Below are 15,073 nucleotides of genomic sequence, written 5' to 3' on the forward strand. Positions count from 1 at the left end.
TTGAAAAAATATCTTCTACAAAATCCACGTTTAAATCGGTACTTTAAAAAAATATTCTCTAAAACATCACGTTTCTGTGGGTCCTTGGAAAAATATTCTTTAAAAATTTCCCGTTTCTGTTGGTCCTTGAAAAAATATTCTCTAAAAAAACCACGTTTCAGTTGGTCCTTGAAAAGATATTCTCTAGGAAATCCTTGTTTCTGCTGGTTCTTGAAAAAATATTTAAAAAAAATCAATGCTCCTGTTGCTCCTTGAAAAAATATATGTTTAAAAATCCTCGTTTCTGTTGGTCCTTGAAAACATATTTTCTAAAACATCTTCGATTCTGTTGGTCCTTGCAAAAATATCCTTAAAAAATGCACGTTTCTGTTGGTCCTTGAAAAAATATTCTCTAAAAAATGCACGTTTCTGTTGATCCTTGAAAAATTTTGATTCTAATATTCTTTTCGAATTTAAACTGGAACTTTATATCACAACTCAAATGCCCGTCAACTATTCTATTCTCTGAACTTCAGGTGGGCGTATGAGCACCACCATAAAGTACACGGCCTGTTTGCCCATATTGATGGGGGAGATCTGGGCGTATAATTAATGCCACAACGTATACGTATAAGTTTTTAAACTAAAGATTAAAGATTTCCTTTGATTTTTTTTCTTGGAATATTTATAGGAGGAGTTTTAAAATATGTTTAGATAAGGTTGGGCAAGTTTGTGTTTAAACGGATAAATCCTCTAAGACTTCATAGTCTGACGAAAATATCTCCCAAAAATTACCTATATTTTCATTTTTTTTTAATTTTTCCTCTCCACCCTAATATTGCTCACACAACACATCAAAGTATTCTTCCACCTGGAATACAACTATTGTCCTGGCCGAGAGAGAGAAAAAAGCCAACGAAAGGAAACCACAAATATAGCTGCTACATAGAATCAAGTGGAGGATACCCAGAAAGGAAAACCAGAACATGAAGGATATGTTCTGGGCTTGTGGTTTGCTGAGGTGGGTAATTATTGTGATGTTTGTCGTTGCTGTTGTTGTGTTTCTCTTTTGCAATGTGGACCAGGACAGCAATTTTAATTTGTCATTTGATACGATGCGGGGCAATGCAAGGATATTTAAAATACACAATGTTTTCTTTTTCCCTTTTTTTCTTCATCCTTCGTTCTCCATTGCCTTAATAATTAATGTTGTTCAAAGACTTACTTCCGTTTTCCCCCAGTTTCCCTTTCACTCCTCCCTCTTCATTTCATTGTAGCACATTCTCCTTTTTCCATTGTTTATCTACCTCTTATGGCATGGCATGGAGCCGGGCATTGTTTTGTCATGTGCAATATAAAATGAATGTATATGTTTATTTGTTGTAATATGTCAGTTGGTTTGTCGGTGCCATGGCGGAGCGAAGTAGAAATATGAGAAAACAATTGAAAGGCTTTTTAAGGAGCAAAAAAAGAAATACAAATAAAGAACACCAGCAACAAAACGCAAACCAGAAAGATACTTTGGTTGAATATTACTGTGGATTTGGTTGCCATTAAAAGAACAATAAGGGACTTAAAGTAAGTGGCGGATGTTATGGGAAATTTGTCCAAGGTTGGGGCGAAGAAGGGATCGAGGGAGGGGGAAAATAGGGAGAAAGCATTAAGAGGTTGAAATGTATTTTCCCGAGAAATATTAGAGGAAGCTGGCAACGAAAATGGTTAATGGATGTTCTTAACAAAGGAAACGGAAATAAAAGACAATAGTTTTACTTGAGAACGTAGGGGCGCATAACTACAAATATTTAGTATACGCTTAAGTGCAGCTGAGGGCCAAGTCTTTTTCTATAGAAAAAAATTCGCAAGACCTCAGTGCAGCTGGGGGCCAAGTTTTTTTTATAGAAAAAAATTCGCAAGACCTCAGTGCAGCTGAGGGCCAAAGTTTTTCTATAGAAAAAAATTCGCAAGACCTCAGTGCAGCTGAGGGCCAAGTTTTTTCTATAGAAAAAAATTCGCAAGACCTCAGTGCAGCTGAGGGCCAAGTTTTTTCTATAGAAAAAAATTCGCAAGACCTCAGTGCAGCTGAGGGCCAAGTTTTTTCTATAGAAAAAAATTCGCAAGACCTCAGTGCAGCTGAGGGTCTAGTTATTTCTATAGAAAAAAATTCGCAAGACCTCAGTGCAGCTGAGGGCCAAGTTTTTTTCTATAGAAAAAAATTCGCAAGACCCCAGTGCAGTGCCAAGTTTTTTTCTATAGAAAAAAATTCGGGAGACCTCAGTGCAGCTGAGGGCCAAGTTTTTTCTATAGAAAAAAATTCGCCAGACCTCAGTGCAGCTGAGGGCCAAGTTTTTTCTATAGAAAAAAATTCGCCAGACCTCAGTGCAGCTGAGGGCCAAGTTTTTTCTATAGAAAAAAATTCGCCAGACCTCAGTGCAGCTGAGGGCCAAGTTTTTTGCTATAGAAAAAAATTCGCAAGACCTCAGTGCAGCTGAGGGCCAAGTTTTTTGCTATAGAAAAAAATTCGCAAGACCTCAGTGCAGCTGAGGTCCAAGTTTTTTGCTATAGAAAAAAATTCGCAAGACCTCAGTGCAGCTGAGGGCCAAGTTTTTTTCTATAGAAAAAAATTCGCGAGACCCCAGTGCAGCTGAGAGCCAAGTTTTTTTCTATAGAAAAAAATTCGCAAGGCCTCAGTGCAGCTGCGGGGCCAAGTTTTTTTCTATAGAAAAAAATTCGCAAGACCTCAGTGCAGCTGCGGGGCCAGTTTTTTGTATAGAAAAAAATTCGCGAGACCTCAGTGCAGCTGAGGGCCAAGTTTTTTGCTATAGAAAACAATTCGCGAGACCTCAGTGCAGCTGAGGGCCAAGTTTTTTGCTATAGAAAAAAATTCGCGAGACCCCGGTGCAGCTGAGGGGCTAGTTTTTTTCTATAGAAAAAAATTCGCCAGACCTCAGTGCAGCTGAGGGGCTAGTTTTTTTCTATAGAAAAAAATTCGCCAGACCTCAGTGCAGCTGAGGGGCTAGTTTTTTTCTATAGAAAAAAATTCGCCAGACCTCAGTGCAGCTGAGGCGCTAGTTTTTTTCTATAGAAAAAAATTCGCCAGACCTCAGTGCAGCTGAGGACCAAGTTTTTTCTATAGAAAAAAATTCGCCAGACCTCAGTGCAGCTGAGGACCAAGTTTTTTCTATAGAAAAAAATTCGCCAGACCTCAGTGCAGCTGAGGACCAAGTTTTTTCTATAGAAAAAAAATCGCCAGACCTCAGTGCAGCTGAGGGCCAAGTTTTTTTCTATAGAAAAAAATTCGCAAGACCTCAGTGCAGCTGAGGGCCAAGTTTTTTTCTATAGAAAAAAATTCGCAAGACCTCAGTGCAGCTGAGGGCCAAGTTTTTTTCTATAGAAAAAAATTCGCAAGACCTCAGTGCAGCTGAGGGCCAAGTTTTTTTCTATAGAAAAAAATTCGCAAGACCTCAGTGTAGCTGAGGGCCAAGTTTTTTTTCTATAGAAAAAAATTCGCAAGATCTCAGTGTAGCTGAGGGCCAAGTTTTTTTTCTAAGTTCGCAAGACCTCAGTGCAGCTGAGGGCCAAGTTTTTTTCTATAGAAAAAAATTCGCAAGACCTCAGTGCAGCTGAGGGCCAAGTTTTTTTCTATAGAAAAAAAATTCGCAAGACCTCAGTGCAGCTGAGGGCCAAGTTTTTTTCTATAGAAAAAAATTCGCAAGACCTCAGTGCAGCTGAGGGCCAAGTTTTTTTCTATAGAAAAAAATTCGCAAGACCTCAGTGCAGCTGAGGGCCAAGTTTTTTTCTATAGAAAAAAATTCGCAAGACCTCAGTGCAGCTGAGGGCCAAGTTTTTTTCTATAGAAAAATATTCGCGAAACCTCAGTGCAGCTGAGGTTTTTCTATAGAATCAAATGTCGGCGACCTCAGTTCACCTGAGGGGCAAATTTTTCTATAGGAAAAAGTTCGGCCTATTTTTTCATTTCCCCTGTGGCGTATGAGTCTTATTGTAATGTATACGCCAGTTGCTGCTTTTTTATCTCCCTTTCTCTTAATTATTATCTACCCCCTCGTCATCTTATTGCACCCGGCAATAAATAGCCAACATTCTCAAGGTTTGTAACAATGTGGCGGTTAATGTGACAGCCAAGAAATCACAACCACCCTCATCTTCATCAGCAGCATCATCATTATAATGAAATGTCTTGTCTTCTTAATAATATGGCAACGTCCGGTAGGGAGAAGTGAACGTAAAGCGACATAAAACACCCGCACAAACAGCTCATTTACTACCTTCGGGCGCTTGTAAAGTAATACTTAAACGCGTGACAAAAAAAACAAAAAAAGATACAAAAATATTTCATCCTTACCTGATTTCCTTTGGAGCCGTGGCAAGGATACAGTATAACATCATGTCCCGCATAATCAAGACAGGCTTCATCACGGCGAATTTCACCCGCCTTGCTGAGCATCCAGTACTGAAGGGTGGCGCGAACAGCCAAAATTCAAAATTCAGTCATGCATATCGAGAATGGTTAACCACATGAAGAGGTTTTGGGAACGTCGACAAAGGGTGGATGTCGGGTACGATGGTACGTTGAGGTCATGCGTTATGAATGGTTTAGGTTGTCATGGCCCGTGATAGAAGATATTGTCATCAGCACGGCAGCGTTGATGATGATGATGATCATGATGTCGGCAAGTGTAATATTTTAAAACCAGGAATGCAGCATTGCAACGGCGGATGTGCCATATGTTAGGCCGGGACACACACATACAGCCAGACATATGCACACGTAGAACGATGTCATTATTGTTATCGTTGTTGTTGTTTTCGTCGTCGTTTTGGATGGCAGTAACAGCATTTTGTTGCACACATTTTAAGTGGTTCAGAAAATGCAATAGAAATATAAAATAAAATATGAAAAAGAATTTTATTAATAAAAACGTCATGGTGTTCGTGTGCGTGAGTTGTAGGTATGTGGAAGTGTGTGTATGTGTGGAGAATGCAATTTAATTTTTTCCATCTTTTTTTCTCTTTCAGGAAAAATATTATTCCAGCAACAGCAAATGTTTCAGGGTGCAAAGTAAATTCAATTACGCCAAAAATAATAGTTGCTTTTTATTGCATCTCGCATCTTGCGAAGAAAAATTTCATCAAGACGTGACTCCAGAGGGAGTCAAGGTGGGATATAAAATTAAAATGGGAAATTCTTAAAATAAAAAGGAAATAATAATAATAATAATAATAATAATAATAATAATAATAATAATAATAATAATAATAATAATAATAATATAATAATAATAATAATAATAATAATAATAATAATAATATAATAATAATAATAATAATAATAATAATAATAATAATAATAATAATAATAATACTAATAATAATAATAATAATAATAATAATAATAATAATAATAATAATAATAATAATAATAATAATAATAATAATAATAATAATAATAATAATAATAATAATAATAATATAATAATAATAATAATAATAATAATAATAATAATAATAATAATAATAATAATAATAATAATAATAATAATAATAATAATAATAATAATAATAATAATAATAATAATAATAATAATAATAATAATAATAATAATAATAATAATAATAATAATAATAATAATATAATAATAATAATAATAATAATATAATAATAATAATAATATAATAATAATAATAATAATAATAATAATAATAATAATATAATAATAATAATAATAATAATAATATAATAATAATAATAATAATAATAATAATAATAATATAATAATAATAATAATATAATAATAATAATAATAATAATAATAATAATAATAATAATATAATAATAATAATAATAATAATAATAATAATAATAATAATAATAATAATAATAATAATAATAATAATAATAATAATAATAATAATAATAATAATAATAATAATAATAATAATAATAATAATAATAATAATAATAATAATAATAATAATAATAATAATAATAATAATAATAATAATAATAATAATAATAATAATAATATAATAATAATAATAAAGTTTACAACAGGGGAGAGTGCCTTCCTCTTGGCAACATTCGGCAACAGAAAACAGTCATTTCGGGGAAAATTCAGCAGGTTGTGAAAGTAGAGCTTAAAAAAGTACTACACGTGGATCGACGTTTTGAAAGTTTCCAACGGGAGAAAATTCCTTCCTCTTCCACATTTTTGGAAATTTTCGCAATGAGATTCCATGGAATCCGCGAATTTGAGGTATATCAACTAAAAAGAGAATTTTTGAGGATTTTTTCAAGCCTCTCTTATGAGTCTGCAACTTTGTTTTTTTTTTTGAAAATTGATATGAGGGGGTTAGTATATCACCCCCCTTCTATATATCTGAAATTATCGAATTAAGACTCCTCGGACTACCTGCATTTTAGGTATATAGTGTCTTCGGCAACAGATAAAAACACAAGGAAAATTTTGGTCGAAAATTTTAACCCTCAAACGCGTTAACAAAGGGGTATTTTGTCCTCTACCTTCCAAACGAAATGAAGTAGGTTGATAAAATTTTATTCAAATGTATATTATGTCAGCAGGACTTTTGATAATGAAAATGGGCCATGTAGGTTCACGTTTTGGTATAGCCCCCATATAATGATACCTCCCGATATTCGGTATTTTCATGATTTTCGCGACATTATTCACCGGAAATGTTTCAAATTTGGTATTTGAGGTTCGTAACGGATATTACAGCATATGACAGAAAATTGTCTGTGCTGGTCCACGTCTTCGTATAGCCCCCGTATTACGGTACCTCCCGATATTCGGTATTTTGATGATTTTAGAGACATTACTCAACGGAATTGTTTTAAATTTGGTATTTGAAGTTTGCCGAAGATGGGGGATATACGATATCATGGACCTATATAGATAATTCTCTTTCAATGAATAAAGTGCTCACAAGGAACTCGTTGTGCGGATTTTCAGACCATTCCATTAGAAAATGTGGCTAAAATCATCAAAATACCGAATATCGGGGGTACCGTTATATGGGGGCTATACGATATCGTGGACTGATATAGCCCATCTTCGAACTTGATCTACCTGCAGACAAAAGAGAGATCTGGGCAAATTTTTAGCTTTCTATCTTAATTCATTTAGCCTGTAGCGTGATTACAACAGACGGACAGATGTACGGACGGGCAGAGCTTAATCGTCTTATAATTTTACGCTGATCAAGAATATATATACTTTGTTGGGTCTAAAATGATTATTTCGATGACTTACAAACGGAATGACGAACTTAATATACCCTTCATACTATGTATGGTGGAGGGTATAAAAACTGAACTGGAGGCGTATACGTTGTGACAACAATCATACGTCCCAAGGGTCTCCTTCAAAAATTTGACTTATAGCCATTCAACCATTTAAAATTAATAATTAATTAATATTTTTTTTTTAAATTATAAAATTTTGAAAGGAGTTCCTTAGGGGCGTATGACTATTGTCATAACGTATACGTCAACCTGGATATTGACTTAGTAAATTTTCAGAACGCCAATACACGTGTCTGTCTGTCTTAGCTCTTTTTTCATAAAATGCTTGATTTTCCCGGTGGTAAAAAATTAAAAGTTAGAAACTGAAGCAATATCCAACGTGGCGTATACGATGTGACAATAATCATACGTCCTAATGGACTCCTTCAACAATTTTATTTAAAACCATTCAATCATTTTAATAAAATTATTTAAAATTAATAATTATTTAAAATTATAAAAATTTTGAAGGAGTTCTTTTGGGGTGTATGATTATTGTCACAACGTATACGCCATCCTGGATATTGACTTAGTTACTGGAGAATATTGAATTTAATCCTCAATCTCATTAAATAAATTGCTTTTAAAATAAAAAGGACCAAAAATATCCATTTTATTCGCTTGAGTGTTTAAATGTTCTATCAATATATTCCCCGTATAGTCATCTGCAGTATTGCCAAAGACTCTATATACCTAAAATTTACGGATTTCGAGATATCTTAATCCGAAAATTGCCAAAGGAGTGGAAGAGGGTCAAACTTGCCCCCTCTATTCAGGCTACATTGCGATATAATTTTCAGTACGCCGAAGCACGTGTCTTTCTGTCTTAGCTCTATTTTTATAAATTGCTGAACTTTTCCCGTTGTTAAAAAATTAAATAAAATAGACCCTAAAACTAAGGCAATATCCAGGGTGGCGTATACGTTGTGGCAATAATCATACGCTCTAAGAGACTCCCAAATTAAAAAAAAAAACATTTTTTTTAAAAAATTCAAAATTTTACATAAAACCATTTAAGAAAAATTATTTAAAATTAATAGTTATTAAATAATTATTTAAAATTATAAAATTTTTTAAATAGTTCCTTTAGAGCGTATGATTATTGCCACAACGCATACGCCACCCTGGATATTGACTTAGTTATTGCAAAAATTTTGAATTTAATCCTCAATCTCATTAAATGAATTGCTCTTAAAATAAAATATAATCGACATTTTTGTTGTTGTTGTTGTTATTATTGTTGTTTTTGTAATGGTTTTCAATGAAATTATCAATAATAGTTATATTTATACGCCATAGATTTCCATTTTAATTGGCAATTGTAAATATTGAACTACTGGTGCACCATAAACATTTGCTGCTGGTCATAATCATAATTTAACAGTAATTTTATAATAAAATACTTATAAATAAATGGTAAATATTTGCAAATACAATAATAATAATAATTTAAATATAAATATGTATGTGTGAATATATGCATGTAGATAGCCACAAACTCCGTTTAAAAATATATAATAGAATAGCAATGATATTGTATTGCCAAAAAAGAGTAGTCATCACAAAAACCAAACCAAAAAAATGTGTGGGTAAAGCCAAAAAGCTACGAGCGTGATTTTTTGAGTTATTAGTGGCCAAAGGCGTTTGGTGGGCAAATGAAAAATTTGCAACGCTGGACAAATTATGCAGATGATTTGTAGAATTGATGAAGTAGCCTCATTAACAATCAATTCCAAAAAGTCAGTTTAATTATTCTCACTCTCCAGAAGCTTCGTTTTTCACAGCTCATTAACCAGCATCAATAGTTGGCTAAAATCACCCGCCCTCCCAATAAGACACTGCAGCATCATCACCTAAAATACCCTTATAAACGATGGCAAATAAATTCATAGCGTAAGCTAATTAGTAAATGTCAAAATGAAACGTTCAAAATGGAGGTGAATGAAAATGCGAGAGAGAGGGAGAGAGAGAGTAATTGTGAAAAGGTCATTTTCCATCCAGCGAAGGGTTCAAGTTGAAAAATGCTCTGTCGTTTTGTATCGTCCGTTTTAGCCAAATGCAAATGGCATTGGCTTGTATCCAAAAGGCAGTGAATGGCAGGTAAATTCAAGGATTCTCAATAAGCAACATTTAGTATTGCTGTGCCAATTGCTGTGCATGTAGTAGTGAAGCATATTGTTGTACAGTTACTATAATTTCAGTCAATTTTCCCGCTCAAGTGTTGTAGAAAATGTGTAGAGCAAACTGTGCTGGGCGAAGATTGGGGTAGGGGATATTTAATATTTTAGAAGAAGAAGTTGAATCATTTAATTGCAAGAACTTCTTAGAGAAAAGGGCTCAATACAAATATTAATAGTAGTACTAGGGGGCGTATGACTATTTTCAAAACGTATACGCCACTATTAGCCCGTATATTGATTTTAAAATCATGGTATTAAGGAATCCAAACTTTTTCTAACAAGAAAAGGCTCTCAAGGGCTGTAATACCAGATTTTTTTTAATATCTGAAATACATTACTTTTTTATAAAAAAAAATTCAGTCAATTTTCCCCGCTCAAGTGTTGTAGAAGATATATATGGGAGCTATATCTAAATTCGAACCGATTCTCACCATTTCGAATAGGGTTTGTCCTTGTCCTTAACAAATGTTTTGTGCAAAGTTTCATAATTAGTTATTTGGGGCGTATGACTATTGGCACTCCTTATACGCTTAAATGCCTTAGTGAGGAATGAAAAGAGGGCTTTTCTCTGATAAAGAGAAACGATTTTTTTTCCTCTCCTCAGTGTTATTAACGTCGAAGCGATTTCAAGATTTTTAAAACCGCATAGATACATGTTTAAGTCTTTAAGTCCTTTAACTCTTACCCCCCAAAAATTTTAAAACTTTTCAAAGGCTGAAATTCTAGAATATCCTGATGAGTTTTCACAGGCTTTCCGAAATTTTCCCCAAAATACCCAAAAAATGCATGATGGGCTTCTCTAAGTTTTTTTTTTACGAATCTTTAAAATATTTCGGAAATATCCTACATCAAGGATTTTACAGATTTTTTTAAGACCTTTTCAAAGTTCTTTAAAGCCTTTCTTTAACCCCTAAATCTTGTATCTTTAAAACCACTTTTCCAAACCCTTTTTACGAAAGTTTCTGGTTTTTCAGAAGTAAGGTTTTTCGGAAGATTTCAAACCTTTTCTTTGCAGGTTTTCTAAAGGTGTTTTCAGAGACACTCTTAAGCCTTGCTAAGGGTCGAAAATGGAGGATTTTTATAGAACCTTTCATAGGCTTTCCATAGACTTTTTAAAGCAACTTTAAATTCCCAAAACCGATTTTCAAATACATTACAAACCTTTCTGAAGCCGTGGATTTTTAGAGAATATTTTAGAAGAGTTTTTCATAGGCTTTTTAAAGGCCCTTTTATCCAAACCTTTCAAAAGCGTTTCAAAAGACATACAATCGTGGACTTTCGAAAAAAATTTTAAAATTTTTTCCTTGGACTTTCCAAAGCAGTTTTCAAAGATATTTTCATGACTTACTCGAATCCCTAAACCTTTGACCATTTAATGCATTTTTTAAAAAACTTTTCAAAGCCTTTCTAAAGTTTTCTTGAAGGTACTCTAAAGCCTTGAAAAGCCATTCAATAGACCCTAAATTGAAGATAATTCAAGGTTATTGAAAGGCTTCTCCTTAGACTTCCCAAAGACCCCAAATCGCTGATTTTTAAACGGATGTTTTTAAAGAAGACCTTCTAACGTTTCCTTATCGAGGAATTTTAAAGGATTATTATAGAGTTTTGGGAAGACTTTCCAAAGATGTCAGGAACAGCAAATCGAAGGTTTCACTCGACCCCAAAGTTGAGATATTTCAAAGAATTTTCGACCGCTTGTCATACCTGTTTCCAAAAACATTTTCAAGCTTCTTTAAAGAACCTTTTAATGATTTCCCTTTTTCAAAGGACAAATCTTCCTCATATTCAATTTTTTTTCAAAGCCCACAAAAGTGTTATTTTTTTTGCATTTTTTCGAAGACACTTAGACCCATTGCCTTAAAGAATTTCTTAAGCTATCCACAAAACCCTATGTGCAGGTTTTTTAAAGAATTTTTTTTATTTTTTTATTTTTTTTTCAAAACATTTCTTGAAACTTTCTCGAAATCTCACCTAAAACCGTGAATTTTTAAGGAGAGGTTCTAACTTCTGCAAGCTTCCAAAGTCATATCAAAAAAGTTTTCATGTCTTCTCGAAATATCTCACGGCCTTTTTGAAATTTTTTAGCAACCTTCTCGAAATCATCACGATTTTCCTAAATTTTGAAGGGCAAAGAATTAAAAAAAAATTCAAAGATCTGAAATCCTGTTTTTTAAGAAAATGTTAAAGGATTTCCAAAACTTTCTTTTAAATAAAATTTCCTGGTTTTCATGACTTTTTAAAGGATAATTGCAAGTCTATGCAGAACCTTCTTTAAAAATTTGTAAGGCCTTTCACAGTCCTCTTAAATCTGAATTAAATACATTTTTCCTAGAAATTGGTCCCACAAAGTTCTCGAAGCTTTCTGGAAATCTTCGCATCTAAACCAAATAATTTAAAAGAAAATTGTCTACTCTTCCAGAAGACTAACCAATTTCTATAGAGTTTTTGAACGTTTTTATATAAGGCTCTTAATAGCGTATTTTTAAAGATTTGTTCTTAGAAGTCCACAGATTTGTGTAAAGGACCTCCGGAAGATCCGAATTTTCTAAGTCTCTACAAAAGCATTTTCTAAAGAAATCTCTAAATAATTTTGAATGCCTTCGAAATAATTTTTTTTTCAAACTTTTTTAAGGGGTTCACAAAGACCCAAATTTAAAAATTTATTCAGAGAGTCCTTTGAAAGCTTTTTGAACGAAATTTTAAAGATTTTTTGAAGTCATCCCAAAGCCTCTTTTGACACATGTAACCAGTGCAAAAACAGTTTTCCAAGATTTCTTAAATTTATCAATGGCTTAAAGCGTAAATTTCTCCATAGCTTTCCATAGCACCTTTTCAAAGACTTCTTGTTGACTGTCCAAAGATTGTTTATAGACATTCTTAAGCCTTCCAAAAATATTGAAAAAAAAATATATATTTATATATATATTTTGGAAAGTTTCCTCAGGACTTTTTTAACGATTTTTAAAAAATTGACGACATAGAGTTCTAGGAAACTTTCCAAAATGATTAATTGTTGTAAAATTTTCAAAACTGTTGTAAAATTTTTTAAAATAAAATTTCGCAGGAAAATCCTAAAATGCGGGTTTCCTTTAATTTTAACGAAATCTGTTCCATTAGAAAATATAGTTCCTAAAAATTAAAATATTTTCTATATATCTTCCATATATCATCAAATGAACTGTCTTTTTTAATGATTCGTGTATTGCGTATTAGTGTTGTCATAACTAATACGACCTAATGCCTAAAAGTTTCCATATCTGATGGAGACAATTTCGAATTTTCCCACGGCGCTGTAATCGCCTTTCATAGCATTTTCCAAATGTCATTTATCTTCAGTTCCAGTCAGGTTATTTAACATTTGTCCGAAAAAAATAACATAAATGTCACAAGCATAACCTTAAGGACATTGCCTGAAAAAATATGAATACAAACTGGCATTTAGATTAAGCAAATCCCCAAAAGTATGCTATTATAATATGGTATTTAAGTTAAGAACCACCAAAAAAAGAAGATATGCAATGATTTATGGGGCCAAAAAGGAAAATGAATTTAAATGAACTTCAGCCGAAAAAATGGGGAGCGAAATGTTATTAGGTTTTTTTTGTTTTTGTCATTTTACAAAAAAAATCACAAAATGTTGGAGATGAAATGTTTTTGTCATTTTACAAAAAAAAAAAAAAAAATGACAAAATGTTAGAGATGAATTTTAAAAATGCGAAGTTTTTTTTTTTTTGATGCCAAAGATTTATTAGAGGTTTGTTAATATTTTCATACTTGATTCCAAGCCGTATAACTGGTGAGATTTTCTAAACATTTTTGTTATTCATTTGCCTTAAAAGCGCTGGTGTGGTGTTATCAGGTTACCTTTAACCAAAAAATATCAAAACTAAGAAGAAGAAAAAAACGAACACCAAAATAAAAGCATAAAGCAAAAAATAATAAAAAAGTGAAGTGGTATTTGCTTTTCAACAGAACCCAAAATCCAAAATATTCCAATGCCGAATTAACGAAAAATTTAATAGAAACAATAAATTAAAAAAAAAAAAAAACAATGAAACAGTACCTGATTTCCACCCAGACCGTGACATTTGTAAGGATCGACGGCACCTTGCATGTCGTCCGGTTTGGCGGCTGAATCGAGACACATATCGGTTTCGATATTGGCAATCTGTAATTGGTTGTTGTTGTTATAATGCATATTTTCATTTGCTAGAAGAATTCAGTGGATAATAAAACAATAGAAGTGGTATTAGGCAGGAGGGCAGTTTTTAATTGATTTTATTACAAATATTCAGCATTCAGGTGTATAAGGGCGTATAATTGTCATCATAATGTATACGTAACAGTGTTTGCGTAGGAGCTTTTTTATTTTGTAGACAAAGGACTTTAAAGGAGTCTTCTAAACACAGATAGTATCCTAAAGATCGTCCACATACAGAAAACTTTAAAAGAGGGTTTCTTTGGTCTCAAAGGACCTTTATTGATGAAAAATCTTTAAAAGTCCCATAGCGGGAAGACGCAGGAGAGATATTATATAGCATAATTTGGAAACCTTTTTCAAAAATGATCTTTGGTGGTCTTCTAAAAACGGGAGAAAAAGAAAAGTTTTCTGTAGAGCTCGGTCCATTAAAGAGCTTCCAAACGTTATTTTTTCAATACTGAGCTTTTAAATGTAATCTTTGCTTAGAAGACCTGTGAAATTACTTCTGTCCATAGAAGAGCATGCGAAGCTTTTACCTTAATAAAAGAGCTTTCACAGATCTTTTGTCCATAGAAGAGCTTTTAAAGGACATTTTTGCATAACTGAGTTTTAAAATGTCCATAAAATTCTTCCAAATATTTTCTTGTAAAAATGAGTTTTCAAAGAAGACATATAAAAATACTTGTCTGTAAAACTCTTATATCCAACGAAGAACTTTCACAAATCTTCGGTTCGTAGAGAGCTCTCAAAATTCTCTTATCCATAGAAGAATTTTCAAATGTCTTCGTTTCATAGGTGAGCTTTCAATTGTTCATAAAAGAGCTTCCAAATATTTTCTAGTTATAGCTGAAATTTCACTAAAATCTACTGTTCTGAAGAGTTGTCAAACATATTCTGTCCATAGAAGAGCCTTCAAATGCCTTCTTTCCACAGCTCAGCTGTCAAATGAAAATTTTATGAGAACACCTATAAAAGGACAAACCTATTTTATATCAGAGCTTTCAAGACCCGTCCGTCCATGCAAGAACTTTCAAAAGCTTGACTTCATACAAGACATTTAAACAGTGATTCAAAGGTCCTCTATCTACATTGAGCTTTCAGAGGTAGTTTTTCCTATCCCTAGAAATAATTTTACAGGTCATCTGTACAAAGAAGAGCTTGCATTTCAGACTCTTGCAAGTTCTTTTAGGTACAGAGGTACAACCTCAGAAAGCACTTACGGGGATATAATACTTTTAAAAAATATTGAAAGCTTCTTAATGGATACATGATTTGAGAAAGCTTTGTTATACGTAGAAGAAACTTCGGAAATTTTGTATAGACAGAAGCTCAATGGAAGGCTCAATGGTCAGAAGGCTTCTTGGGGCTTTCTAAAAAAGAAAGAAAACCTCT

General features: G+C 32.8%; 1 protein-coding gene across 2 annotated transcripts in view; it reads right to left on the bottom strand.

Annotated features, from left to right (window-relative positions):
- The window catches only part of LOC101892488 (putative polypeptide N-acetylgalactosaminyltransferase 9), a 290,344-nt gene that overhangs the window by 9,160 nt on the left and 266,111 nt on the right, over window positions 1-15,073 (bottom strand). Inside the window, exons 11-12 of one of the 2 annotated variants that reach the window (XM_059126100.1) lie at window positions 13,544-13,648; window positions 4,340-4,447 (exon numbers count right to left, since the gene is read on the bottom strand). In XM_059126100.1, coding sequence (XP_058982083.1) covers window positions 4,340-4,447; window positions 13,544-13,648 — 213 coding nt within the window. The remainder of the gene's footprint in view (window positions 1-4,339; window positions 4,448-13,543; window positions 13,649-15,073) is intronic. The other variant, XM_059126099.1, reaches the window with a different exon arrangement.

The sequence above is a fragment of the Musca domestica genome, unplaced genomic scaffold, assembly GCF_030504385.1.
Source record: "Musca domestica strain aabys unplaced genomic scaffold, Musca_domestica.polishedcontigs.V.1.1 37, whole genome shotgun sequence".
Taxonomy (NCBI): domain Eukaryota; kingdom Metazoa; phylum Arthropoda; class Insecta; order Diptera; family Muscidae; genus Musca; species Musca domestica.